This window comes from Zonotrichia leucophrys, chromosome 4A (genome assembly GCF_028769735.1).
Source record: "Zonotrichia leucophrys gambelii isolate GWCS_2022_RI chromosome 4A, RI_Zleu_2.0, whole genome shotgun sequence".
Taxonomy (NCBI): domain Eukaryota; kingdom Metazoa; phylum Chordata; class Aves; order Passeriformes; family Passerellidae; genus Zonotrichia; species Zonotrichia leucophrys.
In genome coordinates, this window is record NC_088174.1 from 1599083 (window position 1) to 1613185 (window position 14103).

Here is a 14103-nt window from a genome sequence, read left to right on the forward strand (position 1 = left end):
GTGGGGCTGTGCCAGCCTCATCCTTGGCTGGCTGTTGTCCCCTGGGCACTGGGGACACTCATCTCTGCTGAGGTGATCTGCAGGGCTTGCTGCTTTTCATCCCTGCCCAGACCCCCAGCAACCCCACCCTGGGCATCGCTGGTGTCCAAACCCTCCTGGAGCTCTGGCAGCCTCGGGGCTGTGCCCATTCCCTGGGCAGTGCCAGCACGCTCTGGGGACAGAACCTTTCCCGATCTCCAGCCTAACCCTGCCCTGGCACAGCTCTGGCCATCCCCTGGGTGGTCACTGGTCACCAGTGAGGAGATCAGAGCTGTCCCTCTGCTGCCCCTTGGGAGGATGGCAGAGGCCTCACTGAGGTCTCCCCTCAATCTCCTCCAGCTGAACAAACCAAGGGCCCTCAGCTGCTCCTCCAGACCCCTCCAGAGCCTTCCCCATCCTTGTGGCCTCCTCTGGATGCTCTCCCCATCCTTGTGGCCTCCTCTGGATGCTCTCCAATGGCTAAATGTCTTTTTTATATGGTTGTGCCCAAAACTGCCCCAGCACTGAAGGAGAGGCCACCCCAGGCCAAGACAGAGCAGGACAATGGCCCAGGACAGAGCTGTCCCTCATGGCTTCAATGCTCTCCCTGGCCCAGCACAGGGCTGTCCCTCATGGCTCCAGGGCACTGCTGATGTTGTGTAAAGCTGCTGGGGATGGAGGGATGATCCCTGTTGGAAAAGCCACCGTGCTGCCTGTTCCTCCTGCTTCCTGTGCCCCTCAGGCTGGAGGGGCTGTGCTGTGCTGCCCACAGGCCTCCTCTGCTTCCCTGGGCTCTGGCAGCTCTGATCCCAAGGCATGGGGAATACTGAGCTGTTCCCACACAGCTCTGAGCTGTTAGAGATCCACCACCAGAGCCCTCCAGTGTGTCTCACTGGTTACTTAGAGCTCCCCATTGATCTGTACAATAAATAAATATCACTATCCCATGATAGAGATGGGGAAGGGCTGAGGGATGAATGTCATTTCACTGGAACCCCAGGAGCTGCCCTCCCAGAGCCTGACTGCATCCATGCCCTCAGAGCACATAATCCCTCCTCGAGTCATTGTGAGACTCCTTTGGCACTGGAATATGCAGGGTTTGATAAACAGGAGCACCAATAACCCACATATGCAGTGAGGAGCTTGTAATGGATGATTCTGGGGCTGGCATCTCCTGTCCTGTCAGCTCCTGAGAGGGATCTGATGACTCAGGCTGGAAATGGCTCTTTCCCTATTTGTGCTTCACAGATGATTTGTTCTGTGCATGAGAAGTGGAGTGTGACCCAGCACAGGGTAAACTACAGCTCCTGAGAAAAGGCACCATCCTAAATCCAAACCCATGCCTGAGGCCTCCCCATGCACCCCTGTACACCCCACACTCAGGAGTTAATGGGGGAATGTGGAACTCCTGGAATGCTGCACACATGGGATGGAGCTCTGGGACCAGGCCAGGTCCCCTCAGGAGCTCATTTCCTCCTTGGGTGCCCTTTGCTGCAGGAGGGGTCATCCCTCCATCCCCAGCAGCTTTACAGAACATCAGCAGTGCCCCAGAGCCATGAGGGACATCCCTATCCTGGGCCAAGGAGAGGATTGGAGCCATGAGGGACAGCCCTGTCCTGGGCCAGGGAGGCCATTGAAGCTGTGAGGGACAGCCCTGTGCTGGGCCAGGGAGGGCATTGCAGCCATGAGGGACATCTCTGTCCTGGGCCAGGGAGGGCATTGGAGCTGTGAGGGACAGCCCTGTGCTGGGCCAAGGAGAGGATTGGAGCCATGAGGGAAATCCCTGTCCTGGGCCAAGGAGAGGATTGGAGCCATGAGGGACAGCCCTGTGCTGGGCCATTGTCCTGCTCTGCCCTGGGCCTGAGGTGGCCTCACCTCCAGTGCTGGGGCAGTTTTGGGCAGAACAATACAAAAAAGATATTTAGCCATTGGAGAGCATCCAGAGGAAGCCACAGGGATGGGAAAGGCTCTGGAGGGCTCCTTTCCTCCTTGGGTGCCCTGTGCTGCTGCAACCCTGAATGGCTTTTGCTGATGCCATTTTGCACTGGTGACTGCAGATTGCCCTCCTTGTCATTATTGTATTTTTTTTCCCTGGAGTGTCCCAGGGGGGTTTGAGCTTTCCTCTCCCACAGGCAGTGCCAGGCACAAGGAGCTGTGCTCTGCACTAGTGGGGCAGAAAAAAGTTAGAGATGAAAACTGGAGAGCAGAAGTAGTACAGAAGACAAGCAAGACTCAAAGAGCTACTGAACAGTGATTTACAGGTTCAATCCTTCCTGCAGGTTCTAAATCCACTCCAACAGGAGCATAAGTGGTTGTGGGAGCTCCTCCCAGTGTCCAGATTTCCCAATAAAGCTCAGCCTTGCTTTCCTCATGATGGCCACAAAGATTTCTTTCCTTCCAAGCACAGTTACATGAATTCACCTTCCCCCTTCCAGGAGGGGACAGTGGTGGGGTGGGGACAGAGGGGGTGGCCCAGGCAGGTCCCAAGGCAGGGCCAGCCCCAAGCATGGCCACAAAACCCAGCACCCGAGAGCAGAGCTGTGGGGGGCTTATGTAACGTGTCAGAACTTTGCTTTGTGCTCCTGTCAAACCACTTTTTTTGGCTTCATCTTCTCCCTGTGAATCCTCAGTACAGATTACGTGAACAGACTGCAGAGCATTATTCAGAAGAGCTTAATTAACCTCAGCGAGGGGAAGAAAAGGAAATCGTAGAAGCTGTAGGGTAAAAAAAGATCATATTTAGACAAATAAGTGCAAATGACCCAGATGCATCAATTTCCTTTCGAGGCAGGCAGGCAGGCTGGGTGCTCTGCAGAGGCTGCAGGTCTGTGCCACTGCTGCTCTGCTGCTGGCCCCACTCTGCCCCAGGTCCTGCTCATCCCACTGCTCCCAGCCCTGCCCCATCTGGCTGCTCCTCTCCCTCCATCCAGCTGCAGGAGCCCAGGAGAGCAGCTATTCCCTGTGCAGGATTAAACACACTCACATCATCTCTGATGGATGTTTGTCTAACCTTCTTTTGAAAATCCCCCAGGAATGCCGTCCCAAGACTTCCCTGTTTTGTCTGTTCTAGGGTTTAACTGCTCTTGTAGATAAAAACATTTTTTTCCCCAAGTTTCTAATCCTGTTCTCCCTTTTGGTAAATTAAGCCAAGCCACAATCAAAATGGAGAATAACTGATCACCAACCCCCTTAAAAGAGGAGCAGCTTTCACATACTGGAATACCAACAGCACATTCCTCTTTAGTTATGGCCTTTCTACATTAAACAGCTCCATTTCTTTGGCCTTTCCCCACTGATAAGGTTTTGAGAGGGTTTTTTGGGGGTTTCTGTATTTTCTTGGTCTTGCCTGATTTAACTACAAGAAATAATCTTGTGTGACATTCAGAACTGGCCAGTGCAGAGCAGCCCATGGTCACCCTGGCTGAGCCATTGGCAGGATAATAAACAGGACCAAAGGAACAGAGCCAGCCTGTGAACAAAGCTATATCCTAGAGATTAATAATTTCTTCATTTTTCTCCTTCTAATTCTCTTGTTTCTCCCTGGATAACTGTTGGAACCCTGGATGCTGAGAATTTTAAACTTTCTGGGCTGACAGCACAAAAATTCTAAAATTCTCAGCATCCAGGGTTCCAACAGTTCCAATTTATCCAGGGATAAATGAGAGAATAAAAATGAGAGAAATGAAGAAATTATTAATCTGTAGGATTAGAGATTTGGTCACAGGTTTGTTCACAGGCTGGCTCTGTTCCTTTGGTCCTGTTTATTATCCTGCCCAAGCAGTGCACAGAGCCTGGGATTTTCAGAGCTTGTGACTGTTGATTCCTGAATATGAACAGATCTCTCCACAATCATGAAGATGGCCTGGAAAGGGGCACTGGCTCCATCCTCACAGGAGTGTGGTCTGTTGGGGCTGGTTCTGGAGTTCTCAGCAGCAGTGGGAAGGGGAGCAGCTGCTGTGCAGTGATGGAAGGAGCTCATCCTTGCTGCTGAGAGCTTTGCTGTCAGGTGTTTTTGAGAAAGTGGTGCAGATAAATGTTCTCTGTGAGAACAAGCCCCAGACACCATGTGTGGCATTGACTGATTGATCAGCTCCATGTGCCTCTTGCAGCCTTTCCACAGCACCGAGGGAAAGAAACAATTGCCTAAGTTAGGACAAGACTGAAATTGTTTTCTGTTGCCTATTCAGCCTGAAATAGCTTTTTCTTATGTTTTGGACTATCACTATTTCAGTCTACACCAGAGGAAGGTTTCTGTACAAGATAGTTGTTAATGGAATTCCTCCCCTGCTGCCCAGAGCATTCCAGAGGAAGGAGTCAGGATTTAAAGCCTGTGAGCTTCTGGCCAGTCTTGTGATAGTTAATACTGTCTGACAGATTCATGAGCAAGTTTGCTAAATCATTATGATGTGGAGTTTATTTTCCAAGATTAATTTGTATAAAATAATACCTACTGCTTATCTTGAAAAAGCCTCACTGCTAAATATTATTTCAATAAATAAATGTTGTATATTGCCTTCATTTTTCCTCTCAAATGAATCCTTTGACATAGCATTTATCTTTAGGGCACTCTGAAAAATCCAAAGCTGTTTAGTTTAAATTGATTTAATATACCTAAATATTGAGATACTTTTGAGAGTGGTTAGAGGAAGTAAATCTTAATTGTTTTGCTGAATTTGGTTTTAAATAAATTGAATCGCCTTGTGTGGCCATGACTAGAGAATTAACATTCTGTTTTCTGATGATCATCTTCTGTTATCTGAGATAACAGGGACAGAGCTGTGGGGCCAATGGGGAATTTACTTTTCCCTTCCCAATGCAGAGAAATGAGCTGTTGCTGAAAAACAGGGAATAACCAACTGAGAAAGGAGATGAGCATGAAAAGGTTTGGTTGAAAAGGTTATAACTACCAAGGAGAGAAAAGCTGGATCAAGAGGTTAAATCCAGGGTGGGATGAGACCAGAGGCAGGTTGGGAGTGCTTTGAGCTGGGAATCAGGGAGGTTTCTCACCAGTGAGCTGTGTGTGAATGGGAGATGGGCCCCAAGCAGAAGGAGGATCTCAAAGTGTTTTACAGTCCCAAATGGGAGTGGGAATGTGTGTGGAAAACAGATCTGGACTGTGCTGCCAGAGCAGTGATGGCTCCAGGTGTGTGCGCAGCCTACTGGGCCCTGCCAGGCCTGGCCTCACATTGCTTACCCTGAGGAGCAGAACCTCCCATGTGGAAATGCTGGAACATGGCACCTACTCAGAGGCATTTCTTTGTGCCTACAAACTGAATTTTGCAGCTCAGGGATGGTGTTTTGTTCCTCTCTGCCTATGGTCTGTCCTCTTTGGCCAACAAGAGGCGTGTTCACAGAGGTGAGGCTGGAAGGACCTGACCAGGTTTCACCATCCCTTCTTTCTTTTCCTCAGCTTTTCCAGGAATTGAAGGACCTGACCAGGTTTCACCATCCCTTCTTTCTCTCCCTCAGCTTTTCCAGGAACTGAATGATCTGACCAGGTTTCACCATAATTTCTTTATTTTCCTCAGCTTTTCCAGGAATTGCAGGACCTGACCAGGTTTCACATCACTTTCGTCTGTCCCTCAGCTCTCCCAGGAATTCCCTGCTGAGCCCAGGCTCTCCATGATTTCTCACCACCATCCCTGTCTCCTTTTCCCTGTGCAGGATCTGATCCGAAGGGATATCCTGTATTACAAAGGGCGCATAGACATGGATAAATATGAAGTGGTGGATATAGAAGATGGGAGAGATGATGACTTCAATGTCAGCATGAAGAATGCCTTCAAACTGCATAACAAGGAGACTGAGGAAATGCACTTATTCTTTGCCAAGAAACTGGAGGAGAAGTTACGATGGCTTAGAGCTTTCAGAGAAGAAAGGAAGATGGTAAAAGAAGATGAAAAGATAGGTGAGGAATGTGGAAATGAATCTGAAAGGAGGTTGTTGGTAGTGTTTAATTCAGCCCCAATGTGTGGAGGAGCCCATATTTTCTTTGTGGTAGAATTACAGTTTAACCTTGTTGAAATGTCCTTGGTTGCTCTCCTAGTCATAAATAGGTCTCTTTCCAGCTCAGTTATTGTTCTTTTTGGCCCTCAATAAACAAATTCTGCCCATAGCTCAAGCCTGGAGCTCCGTGGGTGTGTGAGAGAGGGAAGTCTTTGGCCATCCACCTCCAGGGTCTCCTGGCTGCATCCTCCTGCTCTGGTTAGGGATGTTTCATGCAGAGGGAGGCAGCAAAGTCAGTGACAGCCCTTCCCTTGCACCAGCCCCTAAACTGACTGTGACCAGTGTCAGTCCAGGCTCAGTTTGTTGTTCAGCTCTAAAGCACTGGGCATATTTATGACACTATAGAAATAAAAATGTCTCTAATCTTACTTTTCATCCAGCCCCTGCACAAGTGAGATTAGAAGGAGGCCAAGGGGAGTTGATTTTTGGTAGAACACCCAGAGCATTCCGTGTTTGCAAACAGGGCAGAGCATCCAAGAGTTGCTTTTCAGTAGAACGCCCAGAGCATTCCCTGTTTGCAAACAGAGCAGAGCATCCCCCTCCCCAAAAGGAAGTGAGGCTTTGTGAGCAACCTTCTGAATTGTGTTTGCCGTGTTCCCTTTTGCAGGCTTTGAAATTTCTGAGAATCAAAAGCGGCAAGCGGCAATGACAGTAAAGAAAGTCAGTAAGCAAAAAGGTAACCGGCAACACGCTCTGTGCCTGGTGATGTGAGGGTGGAGCGGGCTGGGCTGAATCCTGCTGGGCTGGGATCCAGCATCCCCTCAACTTCCCCTCCCTTCTCTTTTTATATCAAATACCGTTTGTGCTTTGTATCCTTCCTTAATGTATCTGTGGGCCAAATTAATCTCTGGTCAGAGGTGGTTGAAAGCCAGTGGAACTGCACCAGAGATGAATTTGATCTCGTGTCTCCAGTCTGATGTCCAGAAGCTGTCCCTGGGGGCAGAAATCTATCTCAGTTGTTTATCTCAGGCTGAAATGGGAGTGAGTGCGGAGGTGTGTAGAGGTTCTGCTAATTCCCAAAGTCTCCCATTAGCAAAAAAAAAAAAAAAGAAAAAAAAATTGCTAAAATGCTGGAACTGGGGAGGGAGTACCCCTTTCCTGCTGCTGGAAAGGAAAGGGACACTCTTCTTTCCTGGGGCTGCCTGTAACTTTTTTAAGACAGCACAGTAGCATCAACTCTAGGAAATAAAGGATTTTAGTAAAGACACTGTACCTCTGGAATGTCAGATTCATTTCCCCAGCCAGGCAGGCTGCAGCCAGCTGAGCAGTGCCCTGCCTGGTGTTAGGCAGAGCCTCAGCTGGCCAAAGCCAGCTTAATTCTCTCTTGCAATAACTCTTGCAGCTACAGGTTTTGAAATACTCAACACAGAGGGAAGGTCAGAGAGCTCATTCCTCAAGTTCTCCAAAGTTTCACACAGTCTTGGATGTATTGATTTGTTACCAAAGTACCATAGCACAAGTAGGCCTACAAGTGGGTTTAGAGAGAGCTCCTCAAGGCTTGGCTCAGGTCAGGTGCAGGCAGGTTGGTCCCCGCTCTGTGCAGATGTTTTGGGGGGTTTGCAGAAGCTGAAGGAGCTCTTTGCTTTCTGCCTCACCTGTGTGTTGTCTACTGGCTTTGCTGGTCCTGGAGTGGTTTGCCAGGCCAGCTGTGAACTCCTTGGTTTTTGCTGTGTCTCTCCATTGTCATCAGTCTTCTCCTCTCTACTAACTTCTTCTGTTGTCTCCTGAGATGTTCTCTGAAAACTCTCCTGGCCAGATGTTCTAAGCTCAGAGTGTGCACACCCAGAGCAGGCCCAGGTGCCTCACAGTGTCCCCTGTCACAGCCCCTCAGCACCTGCATGTCTGTCCCTCAGCACGGGAGCATCCACAGGGCTCGTGGAGCTGCACCATGAGAGAGCCTGACTTGCATGACTGCCATGACAAAACCAGGTTCAATTATTGCTGCTGTTCAGTTCATTTTATTATTAATTAATAGCGGTATTAATTAATAATTGTACTGTTCAGCCAGTAAGTGACACAGTGGAGAGGTGCCTGAGCATGCCTGCCAGTATTCCCACGTAAATCACTGGACTTGCATCCTGACAAATACAATCTGCCTGACAGGACTGGTGTCTTACACAGCAATTGCTCTCTGTCTGCTCTCTTTGTCTTTCTCTCTCTTTCTCTCTGAGATGAAAAAGGAGGGGTTGTTATCTTGGGCTTCTCGGACTATGAAATTCATTAGCTCCTAAACCAGCAGTCAGCATTTCTGTAGTGAAGAACGAGCCTAGGCTGTGGCACTGGCAGTTCTTTTTATGGGATTAAGTCCTCGAGCCAGACAGAAGTTCAGTCACACCCCAGCCCTGAGTTAAGCACAGCCTGGTTGGTTTTAGGATGTGAAATCTGAAAAACAATAAAGGGTAATTAAAATGGTAGCTCTGTAAGCTTTGCCCTACACTGTGGTGGTCATAGCCCAGTCTCAGGTTGATTAAATTAAATATTGACACTGAGAACTCTTAGTTTTGTTACCCTGGGGTTTGTCCTGTGCCCACGACCCAACAAAAGGCATGAGGCTGCCACAGCAGGGAGCTGCTGGCACTGCTCAGAAGAGGGAGGTAGGAGGAAACCCTTGAGAGCTGGTTTTTGGTGACTGATTTTTTAATTCTTGCCCTATGCATTTTACAGATATTGACAGTGTTTTATTGTGCCAAGACCTTGGCAGCACTTGGGGCTGCAGGTGTGCCTGTGCCAGGGGCTGCTGCTGCTGCCTCTGCCCTCCTGCAGGGCCTTGGGAAGGGGCTTGGAGCTGCTTTTGGAGCATCAGATATACCTGAAAAGCAGGGAAGCCCTTCAGAAGGAGGAATAGGTCACTGAATTCAGTAGATGTATTTATTTATTTAAACGCAGGATGGTCTCAGTGGCTGCAGCAGGGCTTGACAGCTCGAGGTGCTGCCAGCCCAGCTCCTGTGCCACAGGATGACTATTACAGACTTGTTCCTAGATTATCTCACTTGTTCCCTGCACCTCTTAAATGGGAAACCATGGTAATTCCCCTGTCACAGAACACTTAAGGAAGAGAGAAAAGCCGTGAAGGAGGTGAAATGGAAAATGCAATCAACTTTGTTAGAGGTGAAGCAGAAAAACATTTTTCAAATAGTATAAACTGCTGCTTATTTCATGCACTGTTGTACCACACCTCCCAGAAGTATTGCTCTGGAGATGGCTGGCATGTGTTTGAGAAGGAGGCATTTAAACCTCTGCTGGCTGCAGCAGGAGAGGGGGAGAGCAGCTGAGAGGAAACCTTAAAACTCTGCTTTTTAAACTACCAGGACCTCTATCCAGGTGATTAAGTGAGAACACTCTCTGAGTATTTTCAGAAGTGTTTGATGCCCAGCCGAGGGTGCTGTGGGGGGCAGCAGCCCCCTCGTGGCTCCCAGGTGTGCCCAGCAATGTGTGCAGGGCCAGGCTCCCTGCCAGACCCACTTAATGGTGGGCAGCATCCCAGGATTTGCACTCCTTATTGGATTGGGCAGGACATAACAATCAATATTAGACCAGGTGCCTTAAGACAGCATTAAACCAATTTTTGGCCTTCTAGAAGTCCATTAGACACCCAGGGGATGGGTGGTGCTGGCCCTGCACCTCAGTGACAGGGAAAAGGGCTGGTGGCTGCTGTTTGCCTTTTGCATTGATTGTTCAGGGTTTTGCCTCTTGGTTCTGCCCTTCAGTGGCAGTGTGGGAACAGAATTCAGTCTGGTGTCTCCTAGAAATAGTGAAGTAAGAGGAGAAATTGATTTGTTTTATCTTAGAAAAACCACCAAAGTCCCTCTCTGCAGCCCTTGGCAGGTCCTGTGCAGAGCCTGGCTCCCACCAAGGGACAGGGCAGCACAAGGGTGGCACTGGCCTATCTGCCAGCACCGTGCTTGTCACTGCCTGCAGAATGGATCCCTTGTGGATCTCCAGTCCTTTCCTAGTGTAGACAAAGGTTAATCCAGGGTCATTTTTCCATTTCTGAGCATTTGAAGCTCGTGGAGTGCCTCTCTCCATGACGGGCCTCTGTTCCCTGGCCACTTGTGATCCTCCCTCCAAGGGTTGGTGTTTGCAGCCTGCAGGAACACTCAGTTCCCTCTCTAATCCTCACCTCTGTCCACATCTGGACCCTTTCAGGCCAGCCTGTCCACAGAAGAGATCATGGTTCATATTCCTAGCCGCCTCCAGCCAGTGGTGTCAGGGAATTAGAGATCCTTCCGGGAAGGAGACTCCATTCTTAGAGCACCATTGCCCACCTCTGGAAAAGGAAATGTCAGCTGAGATTTAAATAAGTGACCTTAATGTGAGCTGGGGGTGTTTCCCACCTCAGGAGAGCTCTTGAGCCCCACAGTACACCCAGCTCCTCTCCCTGCCCTATGCACCCTTCCCCCAGGAGATGCCTTCAGCCCTGACAGGTCTGTGGGATGAGGGAAGCAGAGATTCAGTCAGCATCACTTGAGATGCTGCCCCTAAACCTGCCCGTGAACACTGAGCCCTGCAGACCCAGCAGGGGTTAAATCCTCAGCCAGCATGAGCTGCCTTGGCCTGTCACCAAACACCTCTGAATCACTGGATTTTCCTGTTAATTTATTCCTTTCTGATCACTAGAGCTCACAGCCAACTCTGTCATAAAAACCCTGACCCAGACATGCAACAGCTTCTCTGACTTCCCACATTTCTGCACCTCTGCTCCCCCGGCAGGGCTGACCAGGCTCCCTCCCGTGCTCCTCTCAGCTGTTTAATCCCATTTTATCGCATCTCCCTTGCTGAGGAGATTGACGTGGCCCTGCCTTGCTTTCCCATCGATTCACACGTGTAGGCACAGCCTCGGGGGATTGCGGGAGCCTGAGCAACCCAGCCCAAGTGCTTGAAAACAAAGAGGGGCATTTGCATTTTCGGATAATCAGGGGCACTTCCCTATTTTGGCAGCACAGGAGGTGAAGGAATGGAGTTGGTCGTGTTGTTAGTGGTATTTCCCCACAGATTCAGGACAATCTCAGAGTTTACCCTATTTCTTGTAAAATCCAGACCCTACCAGTGGGTCCACGAGCATCATCCCACTGATGGCATCTGGAATCCAGCTGGGATCCTCAGCCTCCCCCAGGACCCAGTCAGATCTACCAGCTAAGGCAAATGAGGAATAAATCCTTATCCAGGGGTCTCTGAGGATGGTACTGGTGACATTTGCTGAGCAAATCCCCCAGGGCAGTTTTTGGTGAGATGTTAATGACCCTCGTGGGAAGAGCCAAGGTGGTGACATCAATGACATGTTGAAATTCCCACTGAAATAAGTCTGTGAGCCCAGATCCTCCTGCACCTCGTGTTTGGTGAGGAATTTTAGGAAGGAGCTGCTCCCCAGAAGCTGCAGCAGCATTCCAGGTGTGAACTGATCCTTCCCTGTCAGGAAACCCAGGGAGGGAGCTGTGTGATCAGCCTGGAGGAGAGGCAGGCTGTACAAACACAGGATGGCAGGAATTGCTTTTCACCCAGCTCTGATGGATAAAGCCCCAGTATCATTTATTCCATCTTGCCTCGATTAGCTTTTCTTATCACACGAGGGATCATTATCTTAATGGCTGCTCTAATGACATCAGGCTGCAGCAGCAGACTTGATAAATAGACTCCAGAAGGTCAGGTTAGCTCAGTGTGTGTAGGTAGATGTTGTGGTTGTCTGGGGAACATCAGGACATGAGATGACTGTTTCCTCCTGCATTTCTCAAACTGCAGCCAGCCCTCTCCCTCCTGAGCAGAGAAGGGAGGTTCATGGTTAGCAAAGGGAGCTAAGGCATGTTCACCATCCCTGGGAATAGCAGGGCCTGGAGAGAAATCCTGGCTGTGTGAGGAGCTGTGCCTGAGGCACCACTGAAATTCCTCTGGAGCTGGGCAAGTACAGCAAAGTGAGAGTTGTGTGATTGAGCAGGGAGGTGTAAAAGGAGGAAATCCAGCTGGTCAGGAGTGCCTGGGGAGGCAGAGGGTTCCTGTTCCCAGCTTCATCCTCACCTTGGGGACAGCCAGCCCCAGACACAGCGTCCTTTGCCAGCCCTGCACGGGGCCCAGGCAGTGCTTTGAGATCCTCTGTTGAAATGTGCTGAAGAGGGCAAAGGGCTGGACCCTCCCAGCCAGTTCTGCTCTTTCCTTTAACTTAAACTCGTTGCTGTGACAGGAGTAATTAACCATAGAACAATTAGTGCTGGAGGTGTGTCCATGGCTTCCCCGCGTGTGGGGTACAGTATGCAGGAGGAAACTGAGTCTGTGGGGGTTTTGAGCATTTCCTGAAAGATGCAAGTTGCTGTTGAGCTCTGAGGGAGCTGGAAGGGTCCTCAGGCAGCACTGCCAGCAGGGGTGGCGATGTCACTGTCCCCTCCCCAGCCCTGGCTCATGAGCACCAAGGGACTGCACAGCAGGGTGGGGGCAAAGCCTGGCAAACAGCTGCTGATCAAAGGATAAGCCGAAATCTCCTAGGTGGAGGATGGAGTAAGCAGCTTGTAAGGCAGTTTCCATGGTTGTGTGGAGGAGATGTGCGTGTTCTCCGTGTCTGTGTCGTGTGAGCCCGGGGAGGGGCATTGTCCTGCTGGATGATCTGTCTGCACGAGTCCCTGTGGATTGCCTGTGGGTTACCAGCATGCTTCACGTGCTGCTCAAATCGTGTTGGAACCCCAAAGAGAAGAGACACTTTGGAAAAAAAAACCCAGAAAAATCCCCCCAACCTAGAAGGGAAAAACGAGACAGTTTTAAATCTTTTTAATTGTTTCCTTCTGAGCTGAGAAATCCAAAAGGCTCCAAGTGACGTTGCCTGGTGCTATAAAAAGACATGATTTCAAGTGACAGCGCAGCATCTCTCACCAGTTTTGTCTAGCCAAATTATGAATCTGGGAATTTTCTTGTTCTCGTCGTGAGCAGCTCTCGCAGCCCCGCCCTGTGAGCGATCCCTCGGTGCAGCTGCAGCCGCGCTGCAGAATGAGGCACAAACCAGCAGAAGGAGCTCCAGCTCTGCCCGTGGGGTGCACTTGGCTGCTGTGCCTGGAAATCATTCCTTACCCATTGATTCTTCCCTTTGTGCTTTGAATTCCACTCGCCACGCTGCCCAAAATTGCCTTGGAAAAGAGCTTTGCCCATCTCTTTCTGGTGAATTGCAGCGGAGTTATGGCTTTGCATATTAAAAAAATATCCCTCAAGAGACAATTTTGCACGATGGCCCCGAGTTCTGATGAGGGAACAAACCACTTCAGGGCAGAACAGAACAATACCTGCCTGCCAGATCTTTTCCAGAACTGCTCTTTCTCAGGATTGGAAGATGTGCAGATTAGGTGAATCTTGCCCTCCCAGTTTCTGTTCTCCAGAAGACTGGTGTGTCCAAAAAAAACAGAGAAATCATTCTTGGGGCACCTGAGGCTATGGCAAAGTGCTGTCTCACAATTCCACAAGGAAATGCATTCTGGAATGACCAGAGCACAGCGGTTGTATTTGCATGTCCCACACACAACAAGGGTGCATGTCTGTGAGATCCACACGTTTGATCCTTCAGGCCATTGGAGGAACAAGAGAAATGTGAAACCTTCAGCTGCTTATGCCAGGAGAACCAGCCAGGAGCTTTTGGCATTCCTCCAGCCCAGATGTTGATGCCAGTTGCCCAGATGTTGATGCCAGTAGCCCAGATCACAGGCCACACAGACACACACCTGTGGGAAGAGCTGCTTTCCTGAGGGAGGGGGCAAGCTGTGCATGGGTGTGTTTCCAGCAAGGACAGACATTTTTCAGGAATTTTGGGAAAGAACTGAGTGGGGTTTAGAAGTGATCTGGCCAGGGGAGTCTGCCCTTTTCCCTTTTGGAGAAGACAGACTATGGGTTCCATTCCTTGCAGTAACTCCATCGCTGTCAGTGGACATCAGCCAGACTGTCCTTTCTCTACTTCTTCAGCTTTCCAAGTGCACAGCATTTTGCTGATCCAGGAGACTTCCTAGCATTTTGTATCATCATTAAAATACATTAGTTCACCATCCTCAAAACTGATTTAGAGGCAGTAAAGAGCTCAGCCACAGGATGCCAAAGCCATGGGACCATGTCACTAAA

General features: G+C 49.7%; 1 protein-coding gene across 19 annotated transcripts in view; it reads left to right on the forward strand.

Moving 5' to 3' along the window:
- Positions 1–14103, forward strand: part of ARHGEF9 (Cdc42 guanine nucleotide exchange factor 9) — a 218482-nt gene that overhangs the window by 191824 nt on the left and 12555 nt on the right. For all 19 annotated transcript variants that reach the window (XM_064713010.1, XM_064713011.1, XM_064713015.1 and 16 more), the window contains 2 exons: positions 5683–5926; positions 6632–6700. In XM_064713010.1, coding sequence (XP_064569080.1) covers positions 5683–5926; positions 6632–6700 — 313 coding nt within the window. The remainder of the gene's footprint in view (positions 1–5682; positions 5927–6631; positions 6701–14103) is intronic.